Source organism: Sylvia atricapilla, chromosome 11, assembly GCF_009819655.1.
Source record: "Sylvia atricapilla isolate bSylAtr1 chromosome 11, bSylAtr1.pri, whole genome shotgun sequence".
NCBI classification, from domain to species: domain Eukaryota; kingdom Metazoa; phylum Chordata; class Aves; order Passeriformes; family Sylviidae; genus Sylvia; species Sylvia atricapilla.
Window position 1 is genome coordinate 19,921,379 of NC_089150.1, and position 13,327 is coordinate 19,934,705.

Below are 13,327 nucleotides of genomic sequence, written 5' to 3' on the forward strand. Positions count from 1 at the left end.
TGAGCTGTTCCACCGGGGCTGCAGCAAACCCTGGGCAGCAGCGTGGGGCTGCCAGGCTGAGCTCACCTGGCCCCCAGCTCACCACAGCCCCAGCACACTCACCCGGCCCCAAAACCTCCCCAAAAGCAGCTCTGCCTCGGATTAAAGCTCTGAGATGACTAACAGGGACTTGCATTCGGCTTTGTCTCCTGACTTCTCAAGCGCAGCGTTTTGCAGATGACAAAGGAACCCACGAAGGAACTGAATACAAAACCAGACAGGTTGTGGAGAGAAATCTGCATTTATCTGGGCTTGGGATTTTGGCTTTTCTTTTTGACCTCAGAAATGAATTTTTAGTAATTCTCATTAGTGTTTAAGCCGTAAAATAGCACCGGGAAGATCACGTTGGTGAAGTCTGATCCTAATGAAAGGTGCCAACTGCATTGCTGCCCACTGGAAGAACACAGAACAGTCATTCTCCTCTTGCAGATGAGCTCCACGAACACTAACCCTGGAGGTGCCAGGAGGAACAGCTCAGGTACGTGTTGGAGTTGCCATGACAGGAGAAAAGTGACCAGCACAAATTGAATATCTGATTATCTCCCCCACTACCTCTGGTCATATGTTCAGCTGCTGATGTTTGCCCCTGAACTGCAAACTGTGCCCAGCCCTAGCTCCCAGCCCACACTTTGGCACTGACCCCAGGGTTATTTAGAGGGGCCTGGATGCTCAGAGCATTTATGAACAAGCCCCTACCCAAGTTACATTAAATTTTATGTGCTCCAAGCTTCCAAATTTGATGAGCTGCATCCTGACCACCCCAGCTCCAGTAGCTGCCCCAAAAGCCACCAAAGCCCAAAGGGGACCCTTTCACTGCTCAGGGTGTTGGTTTTCTTTGATGAAATCACTGCATTGTTCCATCAGTCTTCAGGGGAAGAAAAAAAAAAAAAAGAAAAAAGAAGCCAAAGCAGACAACTAAAAATAAAGTATGACCAAACCAAAATGGAAAATGTTTGTAGCAGAAGGAAAATAAGGGAAGAAACTCCCAGACAGCTCAGACTGAAGACTAATTCTTACTTTTTTCCAGATGTGTGGAGCACTGAGAGGTAACTATTGACTGTTTTCCTCCATTACTTGCACTGGAACTAGAAGATGCAAGCTGAAAACTATGTGTTACACTGCTATAAACCCTGTAATTTATTCTCTGTGGGCTGGGATGTGCTGACTCAGATGGCTCCAGTCTCCAACCACCAAGGCCGTGCTGGGAGCTGGCTGGCACAGGGACATCAGCAGGGACGAGCCTTTCCCCACGCAGGACCTGCTCCTCTCCCTCTCGAACACTTGTTCCTCTTGCCTTAAAGCTGCCAGCATCCCATAAACACAAGGGCCAGCCTGAACATCTTGACAAGCAATTTCCTGACTGGGAGTTTGCCTATCCCCACCCAGGGGGGGGTTCACTGGAGTGCAGCTGGAACAGAAATAAGCCATGAGCGATGCTTTCCCCAGGTCTGCCTCCAGCCTTTGCCAGCTCCCTGGTTTGGGGGATGTTTTCCACCTTCAGATATCACAAGTGGAGATTATTCCCCCAGCAGAGGAGCTCTGCCCTTTAGTGCCACAGCCCTTCAGAGGGGTGGAGGGACAGTGATGCTGTTTTACACCACAACGACACAGGCTCTGAGAGTCAGAAGGCTGAAAATGACTCCTCTATTTTTGGGATGTGTCTCCCTTTTATACTATTCTACACAGACCAATTGGATTGGTGAAATAAAGGTAAACTTCCTCACTCCCATTGGTCAGAGCAGAGGGACATCAAGAAGAAGCCCCTCCTAGGGAAAGGAATGAATAACATAGGTACGGTTACAAAGACATTCCTCCTGTTTACAGAAAATTCTTGGGGAAAGATTTTCAGAAAACCAAAACACTTCAGGCACAGAACCTGGGCTACAGGGCAGTGCCCCCCTCTGCCCACGGACTGGGATGGTGACGGGTCACTGAGGGACCCGTGCAGGGCTGCGGTGACAGCACAGCCACTGCCACCCCCTGCCCCTCCTCAAGGGCTGTCACACACCCCTATCCCCACCCCAGAAATGTGAGGGACAGTGCTCTGAGCAGGAAATCTGAAGAGCTCCGTGCAGGCAGGGACTGCAGGCACCCAGGAGAGCCCAAACCCCGCAGTGTGACACGGGGCACTGCTGGGCAGGGCAAGGGACAGTCACCCTGCATTCCCCCAGTGCCAGCACAGGAATGGCAACTCTCCCCTTGGGAACAGCAGCCCTGGGGCTCAGGGATTACCCTGCTCTGTGCTCTGGGGGCCAGCCAGACCTTGCCTCTCTTGCCCAGAGCAGCTGTGGCTGCCCCTGGAGCCCTGGCAGTGCCCAAGGCCAGGCTGGACAGGGCTTGGAGCAGTCTGGGACGGTGGAAGGTGTCCCTGCCCATGGAATGGGGTGGGATGGGTTTTAAGGGTCTCTTCCTGCACAGACCATTGTGGGATTCTCCCCTGCTGTGCTTTAGGAAATAACCTGGCAGTAGCGAGGCTTCACTGGCTCAGAGAAAAGAGCTCTGGAAGGACACAAGTTCCACGTGAAGTGCAACAAGCTCAGCTTTGGCACAACAGCGACAAAATCCCTTTGTCTTTTTAACTTTTGCAATCCTGCTCTAGGAGCTGGCCAACCAGCCCCCAGCAGCAAAAAAAGGCAGCATTATTTTTAGTGTATTTCCACACCACACCGTCCTGCTCTCTCCTAAGCTGATTCCAGCACCACCTCCGACTCCCCGAGGCTGAAAACCCTTCCCTGTGCACACACCTTTCCCCCTGCAGCCAGCCACGAGCCCACAGGTTTGGGCTCTGGCCGTGCAGCTCCAGCCCAGGCACAGGGACGTGGCCCAGCTCTGCCCACAGAGCAGTCCAGTCCAAACAGCCAACAAAGGCTCACTCAAATATGTTTTTCTAAAGCTGCTGCAGTCCAATGGAAACAAGGTCAAGGCGAAAGGCTGGTTTTCCTTTAGGAGTGGGGCTGTTTTCTCAGGCAGGCACAAATCCCCTCATTCATCAGGGTGCAGGACAAGCAGCCCAGTGTAGTGCAGGCAGGGACTGGTGCCCGGTGTGGGGTGGGCAGGGGAACACCAAACCCAAGAGCAAACCCACAGGCAGGCTCACTGAAACCTCCAGCAAGGGCTGCACAGGCTCCAGGGGCTCCCACAACAGGGAGAAGAGGCAGAGAGGGAGAAGGACTGGGGATAGTCCCCCTTGGATGGGTAAGAACAGGAGCTCCAGTAACCACTGGAGCCTCTCAGAACACAGGGACAGATTCAGGGAGGTCTCTGAACCGTGTCAGAAAAGCAACTTAGGCTGGTAGAGAACTTTTTCCACAAAGGAAAAACTCGGGTTTTTTTTATTCCCTTTAACTTCTTGGCGTCAGTGCCAAAGCAAGATAGGATCTGTCCAAACAACCAAAAACACTCATTGAAAATCCTCTTGTCACCCTGCATTTCACTGGCTGTGAGAGCTACCAACAGCTCTATAAATAAGCCCTGCTGCGAATAACTCAGCTAATATTCAACCCACCCCCCGCAGCAGTAAGGTCACTGATGAAATAAAGAACTGGCTGTTTACATCACAATTTGCATGTCAAACTTCGGGAAAATCACCACACCCGAGGCCTCAGAGGAACTTTTAAAGTTTAGTTTTGTAGGATCATCCACCCTCAGGGCCGAGGGGTTTTTGCACAGGACTTGTCTCAGAGCAGCCCCGAGGCTGGGATGAACATCTGGGCTGCAAAAATTGCACTCAAGCGCTTCTTTCAGGCTTTCCTTCTGCTTCTAAACCCGGATCATAAATAAAATTATTTTTATCTTAATCGAATCCTCTCCGGGGGATTATTGCCAGTTTCTATTATATTGCCTCTGCTGGGAACTAAGGGATTTCTTAGCTTTTTTTTTTTTGGTACCCTGATGATAAAAAGCCTTCCACAGCCTCATTCGGAGTTGAAATGAAAGTCCATGCAGGAATTCAGGCTCTCTAAACTATTTCCTCAGCCTGGAATCATGATGCAGTGTGAAATGCAGTAATTACTCGGATGACAGGACCTCTGCAGGGGAGCTGGCACGGCCAAAGGCACCACTTAACCCACACAGCCCTGTCCCACCAAGAAACCAAGAAACCAAGGCCTGAGCCCGGACAACTCTATAAAAATACATATCAAAAGTGGCTGTGAGGATGCACAATCATCAGGTGTGTGTCTCAGCAGCTCCATTCCTGGAAGGAGCTGTGCTGGAATCCCGGGCAGTGCTGCTGGCAGTGCCCAGGAGCCCGGGCACCCCCAGCCCAGCCCCTCCTGCGCTCCCCAGGTGGGCTCAGAGCACCCACCAGCCTGGAGACATCCCACACCGAGTCCAGGGCTTTATCCTGCCCTAAAGGACACCTTCTCCTCACCCCCCTTCCCCACAGGTGATGCTTGCAGAGTGCCAAGAACAACTGCTCAGCCTCTGGATTTTGGAGACAGGACAACCAGAAGACTAGGACAGGCAAGCACTCAGGAGAGGAGCAGAATTTTCAAAGTTTCACTCGCTAAAATAAAGTTTCTTTCATCTTCCTATTTTCTCCTGCTCGTAAACGAGACAGAAAACATCCTGTTCCTGGAAGATTTTTTTTTTTTTTTGCCATAACCCTGTCATTTTCTTTCTGCACATTCAATCTAAAGCTGAGGCAGAAGCAGCCACCCTGGGAGCCCTCCCAGGCTGCTGAGAGTTAACTCTGCAAGGAGCAGGAGCTCCAGCAGCACTTCCAGCCTCCCCAGAGCAGCAGCGTAAATCCCCCCGTACCTGATGGTCCTGACAGAGATGCAGTATTTCCACATCAGGTTCCACATGGCACTGCCATCCCCCTTCATGGCTTTCCCCGAGCTCAGGGAGGAGGCTCCGGGCGGGACGAGGGCTCAGGCAGAGGCAGCCCAGGGCTCAGGCAGCAGCCCAGCTCTGATTCACCGCTTCCAAGAGATTCCTCCGACCTCCACTCCAGTGAACTCCCAGGGAAGGCGGCAGCTTTCCCATCTCCAGGCTCGGGTTACTCCTTTCTCCGTGATTTATAAGATTCGGTGTTTACGTTATTCGCCAGCCAGAAGAGATTATTGGGGCTGTTCAGAAAGCCCCGAGCTACTCTCACTGCTCCCAGCTGCCAAGGCAGAAACCCCTACCTAGGCAGCACCTGCAGAAAGTTATTCCCATTTATTCCACTTAAAAAAAAAAAAAAAACCCAAAAAAACCCACCCCCTGAGCCCAGTAACACTGCCCCAGAAAATCCCTTCCGAGACCTTTAGGTGCTAAGCCACTCCATCAGATGCCTCGGGCTGGAGGAACCCTCAGCTGCTTGCAAAAAAATTTTTGTGTGCTGTAATAAACTTTTTGGTGCCAAAAAAAAAAAAAAAAAAAAAAAAGTAATGAGTCATTTTCCAAAGCTGGATTTGAAGGCATACAAAGAAGTCCTGGCTGTCAATGGTGAGTATCAGCTGTGACACTCAGCCTGGAAATGACAGCAACAATTAAATGGCAAGATCTGATTAAAACAAAACTCCAAACCAACAAGCCAACAAAAAACCCAAGAAACACCCGAATCAACTCCAAAAAGCCCCCAAAACAGATTATGTATGTGGAATTCTTTCGCTGTGCTGAGTAAGTTTAAACAACACACAGCGTTTATTGCCAAAAGTTTCAATGAACTGAAGCCCCAGCACACACTCACGTGGCAAAAAACTCAGAAAAAAGAATTGTTGTTGTTGTTGTTGTTGTAGTGACCAGCCCTGTAAATCCTGCCCTGGCATCTCCAAGACCACCCTGAGAGTCAGAGTTGTTACTCTGACAGATTGAAGTTCCCCCAGCCTTTGCTCAGCCCACGCTCCCTTCCCTGCAGAGGTCAGCAGCACCATTATCAGGGGCCCTCCTGCACCAGGGACATCAGATACATGTTTATATTAGAAAACTTAATTAAGCAAGAAACCAAGTTCAGGCTGTCTCTTCACAGAGCAGGATCATGCCGTGATTAACTGTTTGCTGTTGCATAATTCCATTTTCTCCAAGGCCATTCTGTCCAGGGTCTCGTGACCGTTTCAAACTGTTTGAAATACATTCTGCTTTGGGAGTTCCTGATAATTGCTCCTGGAGCAAGCCACTGATGGCTCCTCAGGAAAAGTCACACCAAGTTCCACAGCGCTCTGTACATGTCAATCAGCTGGATTAATGAGGGAAAATTACATTAGAAAACTTTTATACATCTGTTCCCAACATCATCACAGAAATAACATTTCAGCGCTGGAGAAGCTGAGGCAGCCCAGGTGAAGCCTGTCCCTTCCCTTCACTCCCCGATTTCAGGGCTGCAGCGCCTACAGGGGAGGTTTGCTGCTTTTCTACCCTGTACACTTGCACTATTTCATCTGCCATGAATAAACCCATTATATCAAGAGTATGAAAGCAGGAGTTGCTTTTCTGTGCAGCACAGAGGTATCAAACAGCACCCTCAGTTGTGTCAGCTCCCTCTCTTTGAGCTCAAGCCTGAGCCCTCAGTGTAATTGATGGATTTAGATTAAACCCTCCCTGATTCCCCTGCAGTCCCAGTATTTTGACAACACCAACATCTGCAGGAATAGTTTTTTTATCTGTCTCTAAAGATAGATTCAGTGGATGAGATCTACAAGAGAGCAGAGTTTTCATCACCTCCTTCAGTTTCTAAACTCTGTGCACAACCAATGACCCAAGGCATTAAAATAACGTGGGAACATCAGGGGGCAGAGGTGAGATGCTGCAGGGGGACTTTTTTCATGTGGTTTGGTTTTTAAATCATTGCTGTAGCATTTCCCATGAAAACCAGACCATTAAATAGTGTAGAGAGTGTTTCAGCTCCTGACCTGAGTTTGTCCACTCATTTCCTAAATCAACAAATCCAGGTAGTTTCACCCCTAAGCAAGCAGGGAATACTATTGTTGTTGTTGTTGTTACTACTACTACTACTACTATTGCTATTATTATTCTGCAGGAAATACATATCATTTCACACACATCCAGCAAATGCTGCACACAATGCAAATCACATCACGAGCTAATGAAAGTCACAGTTCAGTTCTGTGATTAGATCTCTGCTGGAAGGAAGTGCTATTTATTCTGCTGCAAATCCAAAGAAGGGGTTGCTGTGAGATGCTCCTTGGGATGATATTTGAGGGGGATATTCAGCATCCTGGAGGGGAGGGCAGGGCCTGGCAGCAGCACCAGGGAAGAGCTGCTGATTCCTGTGAAGAATTAATTAATCATGTGATGAATCCAACCTGATTCTGTCTCTCATGCTGGGCTGCCTTCTCTAAAAACAGCTCCTCGGGAGCAGCATCAGCGAGGAGGTAAAGGAAGGGGTGGCCAAGAGAAACTGGACACATCAGCTGTTTGTCAGCAGCCAGAAAACTCCTCCTGAGGAACAGAGGAGCTTTTCCCGGAGCGGTGGGACAGTGAGGCCCCTTTGTCCGGGCTGTTTACATCGCTCCCCTTTGTTCTCAGTGCCATGCCCCAAACAAGGCACACATTTGCATAGCAAGTGATTTCACTGTTTTGAAGCCTTGTTTGCTTTCCCTTCAGGACAACCGGGACGAGCCCCAGCCCTGCCACTCGGTGCCCTGGGCGTGGATTTTCCAGTTTGTGCATCCTCAGAGCCTCCTGTCACAGCCCTGCAGTGACACTGCTGTCCCCTCTCACACAGCTTGGGAGCCCCGGGCTGTCTGGAGCTGTTCCTCCCCTCTGGGTGTGGATGAGAAATTCATCACTTATCTCTTCCCCCCCGCAATCAAACAGATTCCATTCGCAGCACATCACTGCACCCACCCCGAGCTCCACTCCCCGCACTGATTTACTTATTGGCTGATTTTGTTTCTTCTCCCTGGAGACCTTCGCTAGCTCTGCCCTGCTTGCAAGAACCCACAGCAGCTCTCCCTTTCTGGACCCGTGTAAACTCTGGAGTTCTCCCAGCTTGCAACTGGAAGGTGCAAGGAGAAGTTCTGCCTCCTTCCAACCCTTCTTCTCACTTCAGGAGTGTTTTTTCCAAACCCAGCATCACCACAGCAGAAGCCTTGGACCTGCACGTTGCTGCCTGTGAACCAGGGAAAGGGACTCTCAGCTTTGCAGAACGTTTAGCATCTCTTCTAGGAGGAAACTTCAATTCAGACAGCCACAGGCACTAACTCAGAGCTGATGCTGTGGCTTTTGGGAGCTGAGGCAGCTGAAGGTGGCTCCCCCTGAGCTGCAGGGTCAGCAGAAAGGCTCTGCTCAGCTGCTGGGGCTGCAGGGGAGCTGCTGATGCTGATGCAGGAGGGTTTGCACCACGGCAGCCTGGAACACCAAGACAGAACACACAGCTTTGGTTCTGCTGACTGGCCACAGGAGCAGGGAGCTGCTGCAGGGCAGGGAAAACAATTGGAAGAATCAATAGCACAGAAACGCTGGGAAAAAAAATCCCCAAGTTTGTCAAAGCTCTCAACTTGGCCACTGCCAAGTACATGGCACCCATTTTGGGGACAGCAATGGGACTGTCCTCATGGTTTTTGTTCCTAAGGGAACCCGGAGCGATGGAGAGCAGCCATAAATCCCTGAAAACCCCAGAGTTGGGAGGTGGGGAGGGAAGAAGAGGCAGAAGAGAATCCCAGAATCATTTATGTTGGAAAAGTCCTCGGAGATCATCAAGTCCAACCATTCCTCAGCACTGCCAAGGCCACCACTCATCCATGTCCCCAGGTGCCACATCCACACATCTTCTAACCCCCTGCAGGGATGGGGGACCCCCCCTACTGCCCTGGCAGCCTGTTCCCAATGCCTGACCACCCCTTCAGTGAAGGACTTTTCCCTACAATCCAACCTAAAACCTCCCCTGGTGCAGCTTGAGGCCATTTCTGGGGAACGGGAGGCTTTTAATCTCTTTTCTAATTTTCACACTGGAAACAAAGCTGCTGCAGGCAAAGACACCACAAGGGACATTAATCACTCCAAGTATTTAAAAATGCTGGAGCTGAGGTTCCTTCACACGTTGTAGGTGGTGTGTTGCTTTTAAACGCTATTAATAGAAAGGCAGGGCTTAATTGGGAGTCTCACACTCCATCACTCGCCCTCCCTCTGGAAATCCATTCCTGTTTGGCAGCAGAGTCTGCAGGGTGATGAGCTGAGAGTTTTGTGGTGGGTACAAGAAGAAAGAGGAGCCCAGAGAAAAGCAGCAGCCAGGATCTGATTTGATTTGGGCTAAAGCCCTGGGTGGCTGCATGCCCTGACCCAGGGTGTGTGAGGGGATCTGAGAGCTGCCCCTGTGCCCAGGCCCAGCCTAAGTGAGCTGAGCACAACCTCCCTGCCACAGGGACCTGCCCTGCTGCAGCCCTCAACAGCAGCCAGAATTCTCTGCGTTACAAGAGAGAATTCTCTGCGTTACAAGGCCTTTTCAATGTATTCTAACAGCAAATTGTTAAGAGCTCGCAGCCATCTGCATTAAGCAATCATTAAAACTACACCAATACCTTATATCTAACAGTAGGTGCTTGTTTCATATTTCTTATCACTCAGGAACTTTTTATACTCTTCTATAAACAAAGCACAGAGCCTCAAGATTAAACTTTTCTATTATCTTGCTTAACATACTTTTCTGCTTGCTAAGGCCTAACTTCACACAGCACAAAAACACAGTCTTACTGTTCTGTGTCCTTATTCTTGTATCCTTTTAACTTTAGGCCTACATCTGCACTGCTATGCCAGCTTTCTGCTCTTTTTCCCACAGATGAGGAACACAAATTGCCCGTTTTTCTGAAGTTTCTACCACAGTGAAATGGTCCCAGAGCAGGATCTGACAGCACTTCTGCGCTGATGTACATTACATTTGTAGGTCATCTGACAAAAGGAAAATGTGACTGCTGGAGCCAGCCTGGTTTGGGTTGTCAGTGCACTCCCAGACCTATTTTTAACTTAGGTAGCATTCCCCTTACACAACAGCTCTTACCAATTAAGGATTGCCAAGGAGTCGTACGAATGGATGGAGTTTAAATTTTTATCTGAAAAAAGCATCCTGGCTTTTTGGACAACTCGGGGCATCTTTAAACCTTCAAGCCGCAACAAGCCAACATTTGGACTTAGGAGGTTTTAATAAAACATCTTCACCACGTGTTTTTTTCTGAGCCTTCGCTGCATTCTCTTCCATTCCCTTTGAAAGGTCCTTTGCTGGTTTTTCACCAACATTCCCAAGGAAATGCGAACCCCGGGAGCCGACAGCACATGCCAGTCCTGCAGGGGAACCAAGCCAGCCTGGACTTGGCATTTCGCTAAAGGGCATCTCCCCTCAGCCCCAGGAAGGCTTGGGACAGTTCGGGATGCTTGGCAGAGGATCCTGCAGGCTGCAGCATCCCTCTGGGATGTCGGGGAGCGCTGCCGGTGCCGTGCCCCGGGGTTGGACAGCGATCCAAGCGGCTCAGGGCGCTCCCAGCTCCCGCTGCAGGGCACGGAGCCAGCGCCACAACCCGCTGTCACCGCTCCTCTGCTGCCACATCCACGAGAGGCTGCGAGGGACAGAAACGCCTGGACACCTCTGTGTGCTCCGGGGAGCCAGCTGAAGGGCAGGAACCTCCAGCACAGACACCCCCAGCTCCAACAAAACCCCCCACATCAGCCTTCAAAGCTGCCCGAGGAAGGGTAAAATCCGTGCAAGAGGGAGGAAGGGAGAAGCCGAGGGCTCGCAGATGGTTCCCGGGTGAGAGGGAAGAGAAATGGAAAGTTTTAGGAAGCTTGGAGAATTGATGTCATGAGGACTGCAGAAAGGCAGGGGAAAGGGAAGGGGAAAGGGAAGGGGAAAGGGAAGGGGAAAGGGAGGCACACAGACCAAGAACTGTCAGGTCTGAAACCCAGTCTAAGCCAGTCCAGGCTCTGGTCCGGGGAGAGGCATCACAGCCCCACAGACTGGGGCAGGGTTTTGCTCAAATCCCAAAGCCCAAAGCCGTGCCCAAATGGCGCACACACCTCGGTGAAAGCACAAGTGTGGATTTGGGGTGTGAGCAATGAACACCTGCCCAAAGGCTCCTGCAGACACACAGCACCACTCGTGACGCCACAAGGAAGGCTTCCAGCACATCAGCAGCTATTCGGTGTGTTTTCATTTAAATTTCTCAGCTCGGAATCACCTCCCTGAGCACCGAGAAATCCTCTGACGGCTTTTAAGGCATTTATTTTTTTTTGCTACTCGCTGCGTTTATTTGAGGGTTGGCTCCCAATAATTTTTATGCTGACGGTAGCACAACTGTGCTCGCACAGGGCTGGCTTTGGGAGCTGGGGGAAGCTCTCAGCTGCTCTGCAGCTGCAGCAGCCTCGCCAAGGGAGACTCCGGAGCAGCTCCACAGGCACATGACTCAGCCCTGCTCTGGATGAAGTCACTGTCAAGTGAAAGCAAACTCTATGTGTTCCTACCAACATATATGGTGAACTCCAAAGGCAAGTTCAAGGCAGAGCTCCAGCGGTGCTCCCCACCCACTTGGTTTGGTTTTGTTGAAGATGCTGCAAAGGAGCTCAGTTTAAGCGACAGCAAGGAGACACAAAACTCCACTGACATCACCGTCCAAAAGCAGCTCCCTGCCCTCAAAAACCAGAACTTCAGGGATTTTTTTCCCTTACTCCCTGTTCCTGAGGGCTGTAATTAGTATGCAGCCATCACCTCCAGGAATATGGGACTGCAGGACTGAATATAAGTTTATCCCCCTTTATTAAATCTGTTTTTAAAGAATGGATTTAATTATGTGATGACACATGACCAGGGAGTTCTTTACACATTTTTTTATGCTGCTTTTCCCTCGAAGGGAGCAGCAGCACTGCTGTAACTGCTGTGCCAGTTACCCAACACATCTGAAGCCACCTCACAACCCCAGAGCAGAGCCCGTGCTGGTGACACCAGAGATGAGGAACAAAGCCCCTCAAAGCACATTCTTCTTAACAAAGAGTTAACCTCAAGGACAGCCCTGACACAGATCATTCCCAGCCCCTGTGCTGTCTTTTAAACAGCATCTAAATTAAGGCTGGCAATTTCTTTCATGGCTTCAAATGCTACACATTTTTCTGGGCTAAGAGAGCGGGAGAGAGGATGAGCACAGAGCTGCAGGTGCAGTATCAGAGTGGCCTGAAGGAGCTTCAGAACTCAGCTACTCTGAGATTCCAGGGTGGCAGCAAAAAGCTGCTCCCAACAAGCCAATTCATGAAAGCATTCTCATTTTTAATCAACACTGAAACATCCTCACGGGAATGAATCATATACCAAAATACAGCCCTATTTTGGCCAGAGATGGGCTCGAGCACGTGGTTGAACCTCTCCTGAAGCACGCTGCTGGCACTGTGAGCCCCAGCTGAAGGGTGGCAGAAACAATCCCAGCTAATCCCGGGCTTCAAAGAGCCCCAGCCAGGTCTCACTTTGCTTATCCCACTGGGGTGGCTCATTACAAATGGCCCTAATTGCTCCGGAAGGGGCTCGTGCCTCCTTCAGAGAGAGCGAAGTGATGAGAGAAAAATTGAAAATGACAAGGAATGATTTAAAAACGGTTCTGTTTGCCAAACAAGGCACTCCAATAAAACAGCCTTCACAAACTTGGCACTTGTTTTATGTGTTTTTGAAATTCTCCTGTTTTAAGCCAAGAGAGAGAAGACGTTCTGGGAGGGGAAAATCTGCAGATTACAGCTGCCCTCGGTGCCAGTCACACATTTCCTCACCTTCTGCTTGATCTTTAATGCAATGCTAATGGTAACAATTTCTTGCCTGGGCTATTACCCACCAGCTGGCAGCAGCACAGCACGGAGCTTCCCCCTCTGCTGAGGAAAATCTTCACTTTCACATGCTAAACCTGCAGGCACACGGGTTTATAATAATCCTGGAAGTAAAGCATGAGACGTTCATCCTGCAAAGCCCACAGAAACCTGGCGGTGATTTGCTCATGTTACACTTTAATCTGCCATAGAAACACATCCCAGCACCCTCAGGGGTTGTATTTAGAGGGTACCAAAAGCAGCCCTCAAGTGAGGGGCTCTGACCAAAACGCACTCGGTGTTATTGGCTGCTGAAGAGCACTGAAGTCTCATTTTTCACCCATCACTGAATTACCAAACATTTCTTGGAGAAGGTTTCTAGCCCAGCCCCCAGTTTCCTTTGTGCAATTTGCATAAATTGGATAAATCAGGCTGCTGGTTTATAAACACACTGCTGGAGGCATCAGCACCATTACCTTGCAGTAACTTTGTTTTAGGAATAAACAGGGGATGGGCAAAGGCCTGGTCACTGCAGGTGCTGCCAAATTCAAGGACCAGACTGAAGGTGTGG

The 13,327-nt window shown here is 50.0% G+C and overlaps 1 protein-coding gene across 3 annotated transcripts in view; it reads right to left on the minus strand.

Moving 5' to 3' along the window:
- Positions 1-13,327, minus strand: part of IQSEC1 (IQ motif and Sec7 domain ArfGEF 1) — a 272,859-nt gene that overhangs the window by 107,962 nt on the left and 151,570 nt on the right. The window contains exon 1 of one of the 3 annotated variants that reach the window (XM_066326972.1): positions 4,801-4,873. The exons of the other annotated variants lie outside the window; for them this stretch is intronic. Coding sequence (XP_066183069.1) covers positions 4,801-4,868 — 68 coding nt within the window. The 5' untranslated portion in view covers positions 4,869-4,873. Of the gene's footprint in view, positions 1-4,800; positions 4,874-13,327 lie in introns of those variants that run through there. 3 annotated transcript variants of the gene reach the window in all.